Source organism: Saimiri boliviensis, chromosome 20 (genome assembly GCF_048565385.1).
Source record: "Saimiri boliviensis isolate mSaiBol1 chromosome 20, mSaiBol1.pri, whole genome shotgun sequence".
NCBI lineage: Eukaryota > Metazoa > Chordata > Mammalia > Primates > Cebidae > Saimiri > Saimiri boliviensis.
The window spans coordinates 6,733,947-6,751,801 of record NC_133468.1 but is presented as its reverse complement, the minus strand read 5'-3'; the positions used below and the strand labels follow the sequence as shown (position 1 = coordinate 6,751,801).

The following is a 17,855-nucleotide window of genomic DNA, read 5'->3' as shown; positions in this document are numbered from 1 at the left end:
TGATGCTCCCTGTGTGGGCCACACTCCCAGCTCTCCCCAGGCCTCAGTTACCAGCATTTATGTTGACTGCCCTGAGCCTCTCTCAAATTCATTTCTGAATTGAACCGGAGGTGAATCCAGACTTGAATCTTCAGCTGTTTCCTGAATGTGTCTGCTAATGTCCCACAGGCACCTCGTGAATTCAACAAGCACTTAATTGGGCATCCACTATACACCAGGCGCTGTTCTAGACTCCTTCTTCTGTTTGGATGGTAGCTGGCGCCTTCAGGCCTTTGCTGTGGCCATCGCTGTTTTCCACACCTTGTCTCTGCAGACCCACCCACAACTACCCTTCCCTCCTTCTCTCTTTTTTTTTGAGACAGGGTCTCACTCTGCCACTCAGGCTGGAGTGTAGTGGTGTGATCTCACTGCAACCTCTACCTCCCGGGTTCAAGTGATTCTCCTGCGTTAGCCTCCCGAGTAGCTGGGATTACAGGCATGTACTACCACACGTAGCTAATTTTTGTATTTTTAGTAGAGACAGGGTTTCACCATGTTGGCCAGGCTGGTCTCAAACTCCTGACCTCAGGTGATCTGCCTGCCTCAGCTTCCCAAAGTGCTGGGATTACAGGTGTGAGCCCCACACCTGGCCTAACTACTCTTCTGCAACCTCCAACCCAGCCCAGACCAGTGGTTCCCCTCATGCTCATGTCTGTGGGCACCAGGCCTGGCACATGGGATCCCACCTGTACCTCCTCCACTGACATGAGCCCGCTATGTCCGCATCACAAGGACCACCGAGATGGCCAGCCCAAGAAACTCATCTTACTCTCCACCCTGCCACATGCCTCAAATTCTGCCCCTCTGGGTACACAGGGAAAGGGAACACAAGACACAGCTGAGCACAGGTTTATTGTGGCACTGGAGGTGAAAAGGGGCCGGTGTGGCCAGCACCAGTGTGCTGTGGTGGTGAAGGGAGTGGGGCGGAAGGATAAGGGGGGTGAGGCAGGGCCCAGGGAACCCCAGGCTCGGGCCAGGAGCCAGGGTTAAGCCATTGCTGGCCCTACCCGGAAATGCCAGGCCATGACTCCAGGCCCCTCAGACTAGGGGCAGCCGTGGCAGCCGCGGGCAGGAGGGGCTCACACATGGGAGAAGGCGTGGCTCTTGCAGAGCGGCTTGTCCTTCTTGGAGTAGAAGGTCTTTCCTTCAAGGTTAATCTGACATATCTAAGGGCAGCAAAGACCCAGTCACATAGGCTTGGGGGCAGCAGGAGAGGCCCCTTCGCAACTTCTCCTGCATCCCTCAGGCAAAGAACAGAGGGCTGGTGAGCTTGGGGCTGAGTCTGAGGGGCGGGGTTCTCACCGCACAGACGAAGCACGTGTCATGCCAGCTGAAGCCCAGCGCCTCCAGGAAGCGGTCCCCGGCATCGATCTTGAAGTCACAGCCACGGCATTTCGTGCCAAACATCTTCTCATAGTCTGGGGGTGGGGGTGGAGAGGAAGGGGACCTGGATTCGTGCCTGCCCCATGCGCCATCCCTCCTCGCCCTCACTGGCCAGCAGGTACCTCGCTCGCAGTAGGGCGCGCCCTCCTCCATGTAGAAGGCCCTGTTCCGGATGGGCGTCTTGCAGGCGGCGCAGGTGAAGCAGCGGACATGCCAGGTCATCTTCAGGGCGTGCATGATCTCCTGGAAGGAGGTGGCAGTCACTTGGCAGGCTCGGTCCCCTCCCACCCTATCCTGGGTCACAGAACACAGGACGGCTGCCCTTGGGCCCCATTCCTTCGCATAGTAAACACTGCATCTAACGGTTCAGGACTCCCACGCCTCCATCTCCAAGTCCAAGGTCTCTGAGTGGACGTTCCACTGCGTCTTCAGACTTGCCATGTCCAACACGCGATTCCTGATCCCCTCACACCAAACCTCTCCTCCCACAACCATCCCCGTCACACCAATGGGAACTCCATTCTCCCACCTGCTGCCAAACGCACACTCCTCTCACACCTCACACGCGATCCACCAGGATATCCAGTGCGGCCCACCCCCACGGCACATCCGGATTCTGAGTGCTTCTCAGCCTCCCTGATGCGAGGTGTAAGCCACGAGCATCTCTGGCCCCTGGGACCACACAAAACCGGCCTGCACGCTCCATCCTCTGATCCCAGCTGCCACAGCAGGCCCCTGCAACCCACGCCAGGCCACGTCCCCCTGGATGAAACACCGTACAGCTTCCCATTTCTCCCAGTAAGAGCCACGCCCCATGCAGAGGTTGGAGGCCCACAGGCCGAACCTCATTCTTGCCCGTCCCCTCCACTGCTCTCCCCTTGCCTCTGCATGCTGGCCTTTTGCCTGAAATTGGCACGCCAGGCACGCTCCTGTCCTGGGCTTGACACTGGCTGTCCCCTCTGCCTGGACTACCGCCCTGAATATCTCAAGGCTTACCCCTCAGCCCCCTCAAGTTTCCACTCGAATGTCATCTTCACGAGGCCCACTCCGACCACACCAGCAGCAGCCAGCCGCCTTCCCTACACCACGCCCCAGCACTTCTTGCTCTGCTCTTTCCTGTTTTCCGTAACGCGATCTAACATTACTTCCAGGCAACCTGCTTACTGTGCTTATTGCTTACTGTCTGCCTCTCCCCTCTTCCAGCCAAAATGTAAGGTCCAGGAGGGCATAAAGCATCAACTGTCTTGTTGGCTGATCTATCCACACAGTGCCTGGCCCTTTGTTGGTGAGTTGCCCGGGCTCCGAGGGCGGTGGGAGGGGACAGAGCCACAAGGGGCTGAGCGCTCCCTGAGCTGGTCTGTTCATCCCAAGGACCCTAGGGGCCAGCCAGGGCCAGCAGTATTCACATCTGGAGCAGGCAGAGGGCAGCATGGGGCCTCAAGGCAGTATGAGGGTCAGAGATCTGTGGGTTTGGCCAGACCTTGACCTTCTCAAGTCTTGCTTTCTTCCCTTGTGAACTGGGTTCCCCATCCCAGCCTTCTGAGGCTATTGTGAAAAGGGCCCTGAGTTTAAATCCAGGGATTCTAGATCCAGTCCCTGCAAGGGCCAGGTGGGGACTATGTCACATGGAGGAGCACCTCTTCTTCCTCTGGGAGTGGCACTACTGGTTCATTCAGGAATACCTGGCTGGCTCAGGCTGCAATCTAGGTGTGAAAGTGAAATCTACTGGGCGCAGTGGCTCACATCTGTAATTCTAGTGCTTTGGGAGGCCAAGGTGGGAGGATCGCTTGAGGCCAGGAGTTCGAGACCAGCCTGGCCAACACAGCGAAACCCCATCTCTACAAAAAATAAAATAAAATAAAAAATCTGCTGAGCATTCTAGTGGGAACCCTCTAGTCCCAGCTACTTGGGAGGCTGAGGTGGGAGGATCCTCTGAGCCCAGGAGATCAAGGCTGCAGTGAGCAGTGTTCATGCCACTTCACTCGAGCCTGGCCACAGAGCAAGACCCTATCTCTATACATAAATAAATGAAAAGCAGGAGATTTCACTTTTGCTCTGCCTCCCAAGTAGCTGGGACCACAGGTGTATGCCACCACACTTGGCTAATTTTCTAATTTTTTTTTGTAGAGACAGGGGTCTTGCTATGTTGCCCAGGCTGGTTTTGAACTCCTGGGCTCAAGCAGTCCTCCCACCTTGGCCTCCCAAAATGCTGGGGTCACAGGCATGAGCAACTGCATCAGGCAAATCTTCTCATTTTAAATTGTTGGCTACTGATTGTAAAATGAAATGGAACAGTGTGAGCTAAGCAAGACGTAAGTGTGGGCGACACGTAGGCTTCAGATAGCATGTTTCTGCCCTCGACAACACCTGTACCCCATCCCACGTGTACCTCACAACCGTGCTGGCCCCAGCATAGTGCCACCCTTCTCTTCAGTGAGGCCCACAGAGAGCAACTACCCCTGCTCACACAGCCAATAGATGGCAGAAACAGGTTTTGTGCCCATGTCTGGCTGGCTCCTCTTACTTTCTGGTGCTACCTGTTTTCTAGAAGCAGACAAGGTCACCGTGAAGGAACTTGGGCTTCGGGCTGGAGGGAGAGGGGGCGCTGACAGGGCGGGTGCCCAGGGTTGGGAAGCAGATTTCTCTTTTTTTTTGGAGACAGAGTCTCTGTAGCCCAGGCTGGAGTACAGTGGCATGATTTCGGCTCACTGAAACCTCCGCCTCCCAGGATCAAGCGATTCTCCTGCCTCAGCCTCCCAAGTAGCTGGTACTACAAGTGCGCCAGCACACCCAGCTAATTTTTGTATTTTTAGTAGAGACGGGGTTTCACCATGTTGGCCAGGCTGGTCTTGAACTCCTGACCTCAGGTGATCTGCCCGCCTCAGCCTCCCAAAGTGCTGGGGTTACAGGCATCAGTCACCGCGCCTGGCCTGGGAGGGAGATTTCTGCTGGTATACAGAACTTGTGGCCCAGTTATCAATATCTCTTTCACCCGCTAAGATGGTTAGATGTTTCCTACATCTGTCTGCCTCTGCCATCTGTACTGTGCTGGCCCAGGGCCCAACAGTCTCCAGTCCTCTGTCTTAGCTCCATCTTCCACCTGCCCCAGAGGAAGAGTTCAGAGGCACATCTGACCTCACCAGCCCCCAGCTCCAAGCTCCGAACATGGCCACCACCCAGCCCTCCCCTCATGTCATACTCTTCCCAGGCGTGACCTGGTGACACAAACTATTCCCTCTACTTGGATTCCTCTTCCAGTGAATTCTTCCTCATGTTTAAGTCCCACTCAGAGGCCACTTCCATCCACTTACTCATGTTTGCTGGCCACTTCCTGTATGCGGGGCCGGGTGCTGGGTGCAAACAGCCCTGCTCTCAACCCATGAAGTTCACACCTGGGGAAGCGAGATGGGCAGAGCGAAAGGACTAGGGTGTAGTGAGCACATGGTGGGGGGCCTGGCATGGCGGGGAGAGGGTGTCAGGGAAGGTGTTCCTGAGGAAGTGATATTTGAGTTCCAGAAGACAAGGAAGGAGGGCCAGGCGTGGTGCCTCACACCTGTAATCCCAGCACTTTAGGAGGCCAAGATGGGTAGATCACAAGGTCAGGAGTTTGAGACCAGCCTGGTTAATATGGTCAAACCCCATCTCTACTCAAAATATAAAAATTAGCCAGGTGTGGTGGTAGGCACCTGTAGTTCCAGCTACTCGGGAGGCTGAGGCAGGCGAATCCCTGGAGCCCAGGAGGCAGAGGTTGCAGTGGGCAGAGACTGCGCCACTGCACTCCAACCTGGGTGACAGAGGGAGACTCTGTCTCAAAACAAAAAAAAAAGAAAGAAAGGAATGAGGTAAAGAGCATGCTAAAGGAGCACCTCCTATCCCAGCCACCCCAGCTGCCACAGTGGGCTCCTGCAACCCAAGCCAGGCCATTTCTCCCTGCATGAACCCCTGTACTGCTTCCCATTTCTCTGAGTAAGAGCCAAGCCCCATGCAAAGCCTGGAAGCAGAGGACAGCCTGGGCACAGGCCGTGCAGTGGAGGGAATGGAGCTCACAGGCCAAATGGAGAGGCCTACAATGAGGGGGGCTGGTGGGGAGTGACGAGACTTGAGAGCATGGGACCCCCAGGTGATCCCGACTGGGTGGGCCCCCTCTGATGTGTCCCCCAACCCCTGGAACTCTCCTCCAACTCTGCTACAACGATCTGATCCCCCACGTTGCCCTCCCCCTGCTCCAGCCTGGGAAGCCGCAGTTCCGAGCCACACATGGCAGAGAATGTTTCCAAGAACTACTGGGTGGTAAGTGGCCCACTATAGCACCTGTCAGGTTGGTGAAGTCGGATCTCTGCCCCTGGGGAGGATAAGATGGGGGCTCCCTAGGGTCTCTCAGGTCCCCCACAATTTGCTCACTACACTCTAGTCCTTTCGTTTCGCCCCACCTCACTTCTCTAAGAGTCAACTCCATGAGTTGCGAACAGCACCCCTGCATGAAGCACCTTGCCCCAGGGCGGACCTATGCTAACAGTCCCAGCCAATGAGACAAAGACAGAAGCATGTGCCTGGCTGAAGGCAGCAGGGTTTGCCACCCGAAGCTCATTCCAGGACCCAGGAGCCAGCTGGGCCCTCTAAGCCTGGTGTCCTCATTACGGCGTGGGCAATAGATACCCCGTCCTGTACAGAGGGTGCAGGTGTAACTTGAGCAGGGCAGTCAGCCAACAGTAGGGCCTTCATCTGAGGAAGCAAACTCCTATGCCCAGCTCCGGAAGATTCTGGGATCCAGCCCATTCCTCCAGAACTGTCTATCAGAGTGTGGACTAGGCTGGTGGGGAAATGACTGAGGTCCCGGGCAAAATTTCCTCATCTATAAGATGGGAATACCCAAAGTGAAACGGACTTCAGTTTGGGCCATCTTATAGGAGATGCGTGTTTTGTGTGTTGGTGAAGCTGGAGGCCTAGAGAGTAAGTATCCCACAAATATGATCAACTATTATAACGACAAAATGATCTGCCCACCTTGGCCTCCCAAAGTGCTGGGATTACAAGTGCGAGGCACCGCACCCAGCCATTCTCTCCTTCTTGTCTACTGATGGAAGCCCCGTTTTTTGGTGGACACATGGCTGCCCAAAATAAAGATCGCATCTCCCAGCCTCCCTGGCCACTGGGTATGGTCATGTGACTGAATTCTGACCAATAGGATGGAAGCAGAGGGTCAGGAGGCAGTATCCTCTAAGGATGGACACCATGGGACTTTGTCCCTTTTCTTCTTCCAACTTCCTGCCAGCTAGAAGGTAGGCATTGTGGCAGAGGCTAAGCATTGTCTTGCACTATGAGTGGTAAGTAAGCAGATGCCGAGAACAGTCAAGCAACAGGGTGGAGCCTGGGTCCACCGTAACAGTCCCAGACTGCCCACCTCTGGATGTTTTTAGGTGAGGAAAAAAAACCACCATTATTTTGAGGTTTCCACCACTTGTGGTCAAGGTAACCCTCACTAATATGAAAATCTCCATCACAGAGCTGTCTGGCTACCCCTGGCAGCCCTGGCTCTGGATCCAGAAGTCAGGAGGAAGCATGAGATGGGGCAGCTTCAGCATGCGGTTGCCCGTTGTGCCATTTCACCAGGGCAGGGAGAGCCCCCAGTGGGAGTCAGGAGGGCTTCTCCCGGCCTGGTCCTCATGCTCTTTGGAGTCTTGGGCAGTTTCTGAGCAGGAATGTGGTCATTTGTTAAGAGCGTTCTGGCTAACACAAGACGAGGCCAATACAGCAGCCCATTCATTAGGCTGGTAAGGACCCAGAGGGCTCAGGCGATGAGAGACCCGGCCTGAGGGTTGCCTAGCAGCCCCCACTTCCCACCAGCAGGCTTGCACCACCTCCCCACCAGCCAGCCCCACTCACGCCTGTAATCTTCTTCTTGCACTTGGCACAGCTGGGTGCGTAGCGCACGTCATAGCAGGGTGGGCAGAAGATGGAGCCCTTCTCCTCGAAGAAGCCACCCTCTTCCAGGACCTTCCCACACTGGCTACACACAAACTCCTCGGGATGGTACGCATGACCCAGCGCCACCAGGTAGCGGCCCCTGCAGGGAGGTGAGGGCAGTGAGAAGGAGCGCATGCAGAGGAGCGGCGGGGGGGGGGGGTCTGGCCCTCCTCAGGTTGACTGACCCCCTCCCCGCACTGGGAAGCCTTGGGAGGGAGAGTTCATTCTCCCCATTTTCCACAGAGGGTAGAAGACGGGCTTTGGAAGTGATCGTGACAGCCGTGAAGCTTGCGGGGCTGGGGAAAGCGGCCCTAAAGGGGTACCCAGGGATCCCAAAGAACACTGAACTGCTGGTGACAGGAGAGGCAGTTTCAGAGCAGGGAGGACCCCAGGAGGGAGGGCTGATGACTGGCGCCTCATGAAAGCTGAGGACCCTGGGTAGACCCTGGAGCCACCCTGCTCTGCCGGCCTGTTCTACCTGGCAAGAGCTGATAGAGTTGGCCACCGGCACAGTGGCTCACACCTGTAATCCCAGCACTTTGGGAGGCTGAGGCAGGCCTGAGATCACCTGAGGTCAGGAGCTCGAGACCAGCCTGGCCAACACGGTAAAACCCCGTCTCCACTAAAAATATAAACATTAGCTGGGCATGGTGATCCCAGCTACTCGGGAGGCTGAGGCAGGAGAATTGCTTGTACCTGGGAGGCCGAGGTTGCAGTGAGCCGACATTGCACCACTGCACTTGAGCCTGGGCGACAGAGCGAGACTCCATCTCAGAAAAAAAGAAAAAGAAAAAACAAAAGGAGCCGACAGAGAGTCAAGAGCAGGCCAGTGCTGAAGACTAAGAAGGTGCTAGAATCCAGCACACTGATGCTGGGGGGCTGTCTGATACTGCTTGGCCCCCCCGGCAGTGCACAGAAGGAGGGGCTCAGGCCTGCATGCTCTGAGAGCAGAGGGAGACAGGGAGCAGGAGGGAGGAGCAGAGAGGCTGGGAGGGGGCAAGCCCCTCTTTGCCCAGAGAGTAGTAAGGGTAGGGGTGTGGCTTTAGACTACGGTTGGCCCTTCCACCATTTTGCCGGGGCAGACTCTGCTAGTGGTTGAGGTCGATGGGTGGGGTAGGTAGCGTAGGATTAAGAATCTGAGACCCCGGCCGGGTCCCTACCCCGACTCCAGCTGGGAACTGAATCCTTATTCTATTCCCCCCAGTCACAGCTGAGGCAAGACGAGTGGGCAGACAAGTGGGGCCGGGCTGCGGGACAGGAAAGCCAGGGTAGGACGGGCACAGGCCACCCACCGGATGACCTTGTGGCACTGGTGACACACAGGAGTCTTGCCGTTGTTGTTGCCGCCCCCTCCTGGGCCCGCTCCCGCGGCCGCCTGCACGATGGAGGTGCGGTTCTGCAGCGGGGTGGGCGTGGCCGGCTGGGTGTGCCGGGTCAGCACCGTGCTGGTTTTGTCCGGGGCATAGCGCTCCGCAAATGCAGGGTCCACGGCCCAGGGTGGGCGGCTGGTGGGGCTGGGGGTGGTAGGGCCTGCCGGGGCAAGCGGCTCTAAAGGGGTACCCGGGGACCCCAAAGGACAGGGGGTAGAGCCCCAGGCAGCTTAGAGAAGCCCACTACCCCCATGCCCCTGACCCCTACCCACCCTTGCCCAGGCCCAAGCCCACTCCCTCTCACCAGGCCAGGGCTCCTGGGGTGAAGATGAGGCTGGGGCTGGGGCTTCTGTCCTGGGCACCTGGCTGTAAGATCTGCCATTCAAGGCCCTGCCTGGCTGAGGGTCCTGGCATGGCCCCACCCCCCAACCTGGGTCCTGCTGGTCCCATGTGAGATGCCTGGGGGTGTGAAAACTGCTGAGTTGGACTCTGGGTCCCACTGAAGGGCAGTTTCTCCTAGCAACATCCAAGTACCTGGACCCCAGTTAGTCCAGTTAGCTGGGAGATGGAGCAGGACTCCTGCTTCTGAGGCAGCTCGTGGGGCTCCCCTTATGCCAGGAAGCCATCTCTGATGGCAGGGCAGGGCCCCTTTGTCAAGTACCCCCCTCCCACCGAAGACAAGAATGGCAGGGGCCCAAACTGAGTCTGAACCATGAAACACCCCCACACCCCAAATGCAAACCAGGTCCACAAAGATAGAAGACAGAGGCAGAGCAAGCAGGACTGAGAATGTTTATTTCCATGCCCAAAGCAGCACAGACCTGGCAGACAGCAGTACCACAGGGCAAAGAGGGAAGGCAGTGTCAGATGAAGCCAGGGTCTGTACCAGGTGGGTGGCCAGGGCCAGGCCAGCAGGAGACTCAGGCCAAGGGCAGGAAGGCGGGGGTGAGGTAGGCAGAAGCTGGAGACACTAAGGGGGTGCCCTGGGCAGGAGGAACAGAAAGAGGGAGGCAGAGAGGGCAGCCGGCTGGAGAGGGCCGGGCTACGACTGCACGTTGAGCGCGTGGGCAGAGCGCTGGTGGTGCCAGTCCCGGAGGCGGGTGTAGCGTGGGCTCTGCAGCTCCAGGACATACTTTTCCCTGAGGGGCAGAGAGAGAGGGAGGAAGAAGTGGAAGGAAGGAGAGATGGCAGGGACATAGGGAGGGAGGAGGGAAGAAAGGAAGGAGGGAAGGAAGGAAGGACACCGGAAAGCCCCAGCTGGGAGCTTCGGGAGCAGACGCAGGGCAGTAGCCGGAACGGAAGAGGCAGGAGGTGGGAGAGGGCCAGTGCCCATTCCTGTACCTTGATTTCTTCAGGTGCTCCTCATCCGGGTCTTGCACTGAGAAGGCAGAGGTGGGCATTGACCAAGAGAGACAGAAGGTCAGGGTTCACACCTGGGCTGGAGGCCAGGAGAGTCCACCCTGCCTAGGCTGGCACTTACTGAACTCAGTGCCTGTGAGGTGGGCAAGGATGCGGAAGGAACGCGACTGGCCTGTCCCAGGCCGTGGCCGCCAGTCCTCGGTGTTCTCCATCAGCCGCTGCTTGCTGGCATCGGGGACCAGCGGTCGGAGCGGCTGTCTGTGGGGAGGGTGTGGCTCAGAACCCCACGCTGGGGGTGGGCAGTGGGGGCAGCCCCTCCCGGGATTTGGTGCCTGTGGGTTACAGTGATGGGAGGGAGTGGGTAAGGGTGAGGCCAGAAGCCCTTCTGGGCAGGTGGGTGAGAGGACAGGAGGGCAAAGTGGAGAGGAGGGCAGCCAGGGTGGGGAGGGGCCGCCGCCCAGAGTGCCAAAAGGAAGAAGAGAGGGACAGGCAGAGGGAGCTCACTGACTTGTCAGGGGTCTGCACCTGTGAAGGAAATAGACAGACAGACAGATAAAGGGACGAAGGGACAGACACAGGAGAGGAAGAAAGATGGGGAGGGGTCAGAGCAGCCGGGGACCAGGCGGCACTGAGTGTCTAGGGCTCAACGGGCCCAACACCACGACCCAACCCCAAGCCGCCAGTGGGGGGTGTGGCCTCATTCAGAGACCCCTCCCCAGGGCGGTGCCCTGCAGGGCGCCACAGCCTCGTGGGGGGGGGCTCTGTGCCTGCAGCCCCACCCCGGCCGCCAGGGGTCGCTGCCGCACGGTTCCGCCGGGCTGGGGCGCAGCACAGACTGAGCAGCAGCGGGCAGCGGGCAACGCGCGTGGGGCCACAGGGGGCCTGACGGCGTGGGCATGGGCGCGGGCGCGGGCGCGGGCGGGCAGGGGCTGACATACCCATTCTGCTGCGGGGCGTTGTCAGCGGGCGGGGGCGCCCCGAAGGGCCGGGCCGTCTTGTTGAGGGAGACGCTGGGTGCAAAGGTGTACCGCGGGGGGTCCGCGGCGGGGGCCGGGGCCTGAGCAGAGACAGAGCCGGGCAGGGCGGGCGGGCGGGCAGGGGCTTGGGTGGGGAGTGGGGCGCCCGCACCGGAAGACAGTGGCAGCTCCAGCCCCCCCCCCCCACCACCACTCCCCACATCTTGCAGGAGACTAAGGGGAGACGACAACTCAGGTTTCAAGGGGCCCATCTGGGAGTGGCGATTTCAGTCCACGCAGGACCGAGGGCTGACCAAGTGCGGGCGAGCACGCAGCACCGGCGGCGGGAGGCAGGCGGCGGACAGACAGGCGGACATGCGTGGTGCCCAGACCGTGCGGCAGCCCCTGGCTCAACTCCAGGGCCCTAGACCCACCCTAGCTCCAGTTTCTGCCCTCTACTTCTGGCCAGGGATTGGGGTACCGAGGCTGTGCCAGGAGGGCGAGTAGGCCCGGCTGTCCAAGCCCACCCCGCCCGCTGCCCAGATGTCCCGGCCCGCCTCGTACCTTCTGGGGTTTGCTCTGAACCGCTTGGGCCCTGAAGGAAAAGGAAAGTGTGACAGCGTGGGCCCACGGGGATCCCCATTGTCAGCGCCCGTGCACCCATCCACGCCCATGCGCATACCGGCTGAGGCCCAGGCTAAGGCGCTCCCCACAGGCCCGGATCTTGTTCTGAGCTTCGATGTGTGTGAGGCTCCCTGCATTCTCGCCATCGATGCTCAGCACCCAGTCACCAACAGCCACTCCAGCCTGCGCTGCTTTGCCTCCAGGAGTGAGCTATGGAGAAAAGCAAAGTGAACGAGGCCCTTAGACCCTGCAGACCCAAGCCAGGTGGTAACACTGCCCCACCTGAAGCTGCCTCACTTCTTTTTTTTTTTTTTTTTTTTTTGACGGAATTTCGCTCTTGTTACCCAGGCTGGAGTGCAATGGCGCGATCTCGGCTCACCGCAACCTCCGCCTCCTGGGTTCAGGCAATTCTCCCGCCTCAGCCTCCTGAGTAGCTGGGATTACAGGCACGTGCCACCATTACCAGCTAATTTTTTTGTATTTTTAGTAGAGACGGGGTTTCACCATGTTGACCAGGATGGTCTCGATCTCTTGACCTCGTGATCCACCCGCCTCGGCCTCCCAAAGTGCTGGGATTACAGGCTTGAGCCACCGAGCCCGGCCGCTGCCCCACTTCTAGAGCCCAGAGAGCTCTTCATTCAACATGGGTCTAGGCAGCTGCCGGACACTAAAGCAACCCAGGAGGTGGTGGCGCTCACCTGAGCTTCACAATTTCCCCGTCACACTGCTGATTTATTTATTCTGCACCACGACCCTACCCCACAGTCCAGAAATTCTATGATATCCACAAACAGCCATGCTCAGGCTATAGCCCAGGTGTTTCAGGAGGACCACCTGCCTTTTGAGGCATCTGCTGGCCACCTGCCCAGGCTGCTACACTACCAGATAGGCCCTCTGGCCCATGCAAGGGGCAGCTTCTTCCCTGCCACCGCTGGGGGCTCTTATGGATCTCTTACCCCCCAGCACCCTGTCTGGGGGCCATCTGCAGGGGTCCGCTGGGACCCTTTGAGAGCCAGGAACAGGCCCTGTTATCTCCAGGTTCCCTATGATCACTGCCTGAATGGGGCCTAAGGTGACAGCTGGGGCTTCATAGGCCATACATGAGTGTCACTCCCAAGCCTTCAACTGCCAACTCCCCTGACTCCAATCCTTCAGGCTCTGAGCTGGGAGTCCCTGGTTCCAGTGGCAACAAGGGGTGAGAATAGGCTGGGAGAAATGGCTGCCACCAGCATGAACTGAGACCATCAGGAATGACTTCAGGGAAGCTGAGAGAGCTCAGTGGCCCCTTCCTCGCTTGCTAAATAAGAACATCTCCTTCAGTTTATTGAGCACCAAGTATGCTACATATTGACACTACATCTTCCAACAACCCTGTGGAGTAATCTGGGATTTTACCCATTTTGCACTTGAAAGTGTACACAGAGAGGTTAAACAACTTGACTCGTCACCCAGCAAGAGGCAGGGCCAGGAAGTGACCCTGACCCTAAGACTCTACCACTGTAGGCCACCTCTGCAGAGCATGGGGGCCCAACTGAGGGGTCAGCCCACCTGGAGACGCCCTGAGCTCCTCCCTCACCTTTAGTTCAAGCCAACTAAACCAACCCTTTATACTGTTCGTGGGGAAGTGACACCCCAGAGGGGAAGTGACTTACTCGAGGTCATGGTGAGTCAGTACAAGGGAAACCTGGCCCAGCCACTCCCTGCCCACAAGGGCTGGCTCCTGGGAGGTGTGGGCTGAGTCCGAGGTGGGGGTCTTGGGGTGCACAGGAGCAGCTGGCTCCCGGAGAGAGGGTGGAGGATGGGGGTGGCTTCCCTTCCCAGAGGAGGGCAGGAAGCACAGAGGGCGAGGGGAGTGATCAGAGTGTGGGGAGGGCAGCAGGAGAGAAGGCAGCGATGGGTAGGCAGCTAGAGAGCGGCAGGGAGGGGCTCAGGCCAGGGGCAGGGTGAGGCCAGAGGAACCAAGGAGGGAAAAAGCCAGGGGGCTGTACCCTGCATGGGGTGGGGGTGAGTCAGGCTGAGCAGCCCAACCCCCCAGACCCAGACGTTACCTCATCTCCCAAGCCTGGGCCCACGGCCAGCCCTCACCCCTCCCGCCTCCCTCCATTCTGGGGTCAGGGAAGGAGCCGGCCTAACTCAGAAAAGCCCACCTTACCCACCCATGTGGGCCCAGGTCCAACTCCGGGCCTGGGCTCAGCTGGTGGCCCAGCCCACATGCCCAGGCTGCTGACAAGGGACCTAGCCCAGAGTGCCCCCAGCAGGCCAGATATGAAAGTCATCTCCATCAGGAAAGAAACAGGCTCAGGCTCCCCAGACACACGGGCCAGCACTTTCCCAGGGAGTGGAACGTAGGGAGGTTTTCAGGGCTGTGTGAGGACTGTGTAGGTGTGTGTGTGTGGTAGGGCGACCACTGTCCTCACTAACCTGCTGGTGGAGCAGTTTCCAGAATCCCATGAAAGGACCCCTGGGAAGGGCACTGCCAGCCTGCCTACCTACCCTGACCCCCATGCCCAACTCCTACAGACAGACTCCACCTTGAGCCCCTCCAAAGGCCAGGCAGCGCCTGGACAACCCTCTGGCCCCCTCCAGGCTGGGCTTACCCTGGGCTTCCTGCCATTAGCTGCCTGCCCACCGGGTGCCTGGGTGGGTCTTGCTGGGCAGGCGGATATAGGGGCAGGAAGTCCCCACCCCCGCCTGACCCCCAGCCCATGGGCTGGCCTCACCCACTCTGGGCAGGCAACTTGCTGTGTCTCACTACTGGACCATACAGCTGGAGCTGCAGCCTCCTGCCCTGCTGAGAGGCCCACCGGTGGGGTTCAGGGGGGCCAGGCCTAGGCCAGCCCTTTTCAGCTCTGCAGATCGTAGCCACTGTTGGCCATCCCAGCATGGGGCTGCATTCTTGGGCTTATAAGGCAATCCCCCCGCTACAGGGAGGAGCCAGCTTCCAGCTCCACCCTCACCAGGGCAGGCTCTTGGGAACCACGGTTAAGGCCCTGGAGCTGAGCCCTTGTCCTACACTTCTGCTTGGGGTCAAAGGCCACCACATCCTGAATGAGAACAGTGGATGCAGGTCCTTACCTAGGCTGGGGAGAGACCCCTTCTCTTATCCACAAAAAAAATGCACCCCATCCTGTGCCTCAGTTCCAATCCCTGCTTCACCATGGACTCAATGATGGAGCCCCTCCACCTCACCATGATTTCCTCCTCTCATCTAGAAAAACAGGATGAGGACAGCTATTCCCTGCGTGGCAGTGAGTTTGAAGTGAAATCCTATAGTCAGAGTGCCCTGCCTGTGGCCTGGCTCCCCCTCCCAAGTCTAGACACCTCCTGGAGATACCAGGCTCCCATCCTGCACAATGAGCCTCCCTCCAGCCCTCCGAGGTGGCCACGGGAGCTTGGGAGAACAGCATCAGGTACAGAGCAGGCCTGGGGAAGCTTGAGTGCTCCTCTCCCAGTGTCCATCTCACTGGGAGTCCTTGTGGCCGGCAGGTACCACCACATCTCTGGACCTGGACATCTCCTGGCCTGCTGGCCCCTATCTCCCGTTAGGACTCCCCCCATCACCCTCTGGAGACCTGAGCACCCAAAGACTGCTGGGGGAGCCCCTCCCCAAACCTAGGCTCACCCGGGAAATGGAGAGGGGCACATTGAAGTCCTTGCCCCCTTGCAGCCGGAAGCCCCAAGGTGCTGGCCCCTCCAGCACTACCTTGAAGGAATCCATGATGCCGCCTTCTGAGAGGAAAGAAGAGAAGGTGTTACCAGCATGGTGGGCGCGCAGGCAGGCCGGCCCAGCTCAGGATACCAACCTTGGACAGGGGCCAGGCAGGCACGGGCAGCGGCTGAGCACACCCAAGGTATAGTAGGCAGGTATTTTGTCAGGCTGGGCTGTGCTGCTGGCTGGCGTACCTCAATTTGGAAAGAGGAGCAGCCTCTGTCCCTTAGGGACTGGAATGGTGAGCGGTGCCTACATACAGGCTCCAGGTTCTTTTCAACCAGGGGTAGGCCAAGGGACTAAACTGGTGCGGCCTCCCCCCAAGGCAGCCAGCCTGGAGCCTCGGGTGGCCGGGTGAGTCAGGGGCTGTCTCTCCTCTCCCCCGCCCCCAGGTCCCGGCAGGCAGGCCGCGGCTGGAGCCTGCTCGGACTATATAAGGCGTGTAAGCTGACACTGTGCGGAGAGCCAGCGGAGGGAGCACACGGGGGCTCGGGACGCGAGGGGGAGGGGAGGGAGGCGGCTGCAGCGGATCCTAGCCATTCCGGGACCAGTGGAGGCTGCTGGGAGCCAGGGCGGGACCCCTGGGTGCTGCAGAAAGGGGGAAGGCCCCTGTGGGTGTGGCCCCTGTGGAGACAGGTTGGGGCCAGGACCCTAAACCATAGCTTGGAGGGGGATCCTTCCCGGAGCCCAGTGGAGGTGGTGCCTCCCACACAGAAGTGCTCCCACACCGAAGTGACTCAGTTTCCCCCTAGTCCCCCGCCCGGGCCCCATGCATTGGACTGGCCCCGGCCGCAGGAAGCAGCGCAGGCGCCAATCGGCTCCGCCGCAGCCGGGCTTCGCGGCAGGAAGGCGGGGGCGGGGGCGGAGGCAGGGGCCAGAGCCCGCGGGAGGAAGCACAACCTGGATCACGACCCCCAGAGCCCTTTGTGGTCCTCAGCAGGCCCCGGGCGCCCGCCTGGTCCAGCCCAAGATGTCCCGCGCGGTCGTCTATACCTGCTCGGCCCCGCCGGGGCGCTGCTCGGTGTCGGGCTCCAGGGAGCCGCGTTGGGATCCGCCGCCAGTGTTCTGACCCCGCCCCCGCAGCCGCCCTCCGCTTTGAGTGCGCGGGAGGGGGCGGGGCAGCAGACCACGCCCCCGAACGACCACGCCCACTAGCCGCTCTCCGCCGGCGGAAAGCCCCACCCAGCTCTTCAACCCCGCCCAATCACGAAGTCCCCTGGGGCTTCAGGCTGGGAGGCCTCGCCGACCCGGTCCGGGCAGTGGGGCGGAGCCGCGGCGGGCCGGGCGGAGCCGGGGCGGAGCCGGCGCGGGAGGGGCGGGGTTGCGGGTCGCGGGATGCGCTGCCTGGCCCAGTCCCTCGCACCACCCGCTGGCGGAGGGAGAGGAAAGCGGCCCTTCCAACCGGACGGAGCTGGGATCTTGTCTTCTCTGAACTTTCGTTTCCTACTCAGAAAAATGGGGCCATCATACTCGCTTCGCAGGGCCGCCGCGAGGGTCAGTATCCCAGGCACAGCCGTCGGGGGCTCAGAATTTCTAAATCAGGGGCTGGAGGAGACAAGCCGAGGTGGGAAAGCCGAGGCCGACGGGGCGTTTAAAGCTAGATTTGCGGGCCGGGCGCGGTGGCTCACGCCTGTAATCCCAGCACTTTGGGAGGCCGAGGCGGGTGGATCACAAAGTCAAGAGATCGAGACCACCCTGGTCAACATGGTGAAACCCCGTCTCTACTAAAAATACAAAACATTAGCTGGGCATGGTGGCGCGTGCCTGTAATCCCAGCTACTCAGGAGGCTGAGGCAGGAGAATTGCCTGAACCCAGGAGGCGGAGGTTGCGGTGAGCCAGGATCGCGCCATTGTACTCCAGCCTGGGCAACAAGAGCGAAACTCCGTCTCAAAAAAAAAAAAAAAAAAAAAAAAAAAGCTAGATTTGCGCAACGCTGTACCGAAGGCAGGAAAACAGGGCAGGAGCGGACGCCAGTGGCCCCTGGCCTGCAGGCCCTGCCCTCGCTCGCAGCCCCGCGTCCCCCTCCAGGCCGGCCAGAACAGGCTGCGCCTCGGGGAGGGCGTCCTTAGAGTCCCGGCCCCACGATCAGCCGGGCATTATGGCCGGCGCGCGGACACTGAGTGCAAGTGGGTTTTGGGGTGAGGGAAGGGGCGTCTCCCTCCACTCGCTTGGTGGTCCCGGCCGGTCAGCTCCTCCTAGGACATGGTCGCTGCAGTTCTCCCTCTTCATCCACTGTCATCACACCCGCCCTCTTCTGCACAAACCGCCGTGAGAGTTCTCATCGTTAAAGACCTTCTCTTGACCCCAGATCCCTCTCCAGCTATTACCCTTTAATTCTCTTGAGAGTAAAATTCCTCCAGGGAGTTGTCTGTTTATCCCGTCTCCACTTGCTTTCCTTCGGTTATCTCTTGAAGCCATGCCAATCAGGCTTTTGTGCACACCAGTCCCCT

At 59.5% G+C, this 17,855-nt stretch overlaps 1 protein-coding gene across 8 annotated transcripts; it reads right to left on the bottom strand.

Moving 5' to 3' along the window:
• Positions 1–872: 872 nt before the first annotated feature.
• PDLIM7 (PDZ and LIM domain 7) lies at positions 873–16,486 on the bottom strand. Of its 8 annotated transcripts, none has more exons than XM_039460598.2 (14): positions 16,398–16,486; positions 15,318–15,424; positions 11,754–11,905; positions 11,636–11,666; positions 11,054–11,172; positions 10,620–10,640; positions 10,237–10,373; positions 10,098–10,134; positions 9,061–9,122; positions 8,679–8,916; positions 7,306–7,486; positions 1,545–1,665; positions 1,342–1,457; positions 873–1,205 (listed from the first exon to the last, which is right to left on the bottom strand). In XM_039460598.2, exons 2-14 carry the CDS (start codon positions 15,411–15,413, stop codon positions 1,119–1,121), a joined length of 1,398 nt encoding a protein of 465 aa, XP_039316532.1. In that variant the 5' UTR covers positions 15,414–15,424; positions 16,398–16,486; the 3' UTR covers positions 873–1,118. The 8 variants fall into 8 exon arrangements, with proteins under 8 accessions (XP_039316532.1, XP_074246842.1, XP_074246841.1 ...); XM_074390741.1 differs by having other exon boundaries at positions 15,318–15,421; positions 16,398–16,475; XM_074390740.1 differs by lacking the exon at positions 16,398–16,486 and adding an exon at positions 15,499–15,845.
• Positions 16,487–17,855: the final 1,369 nt, after the last annotated feature.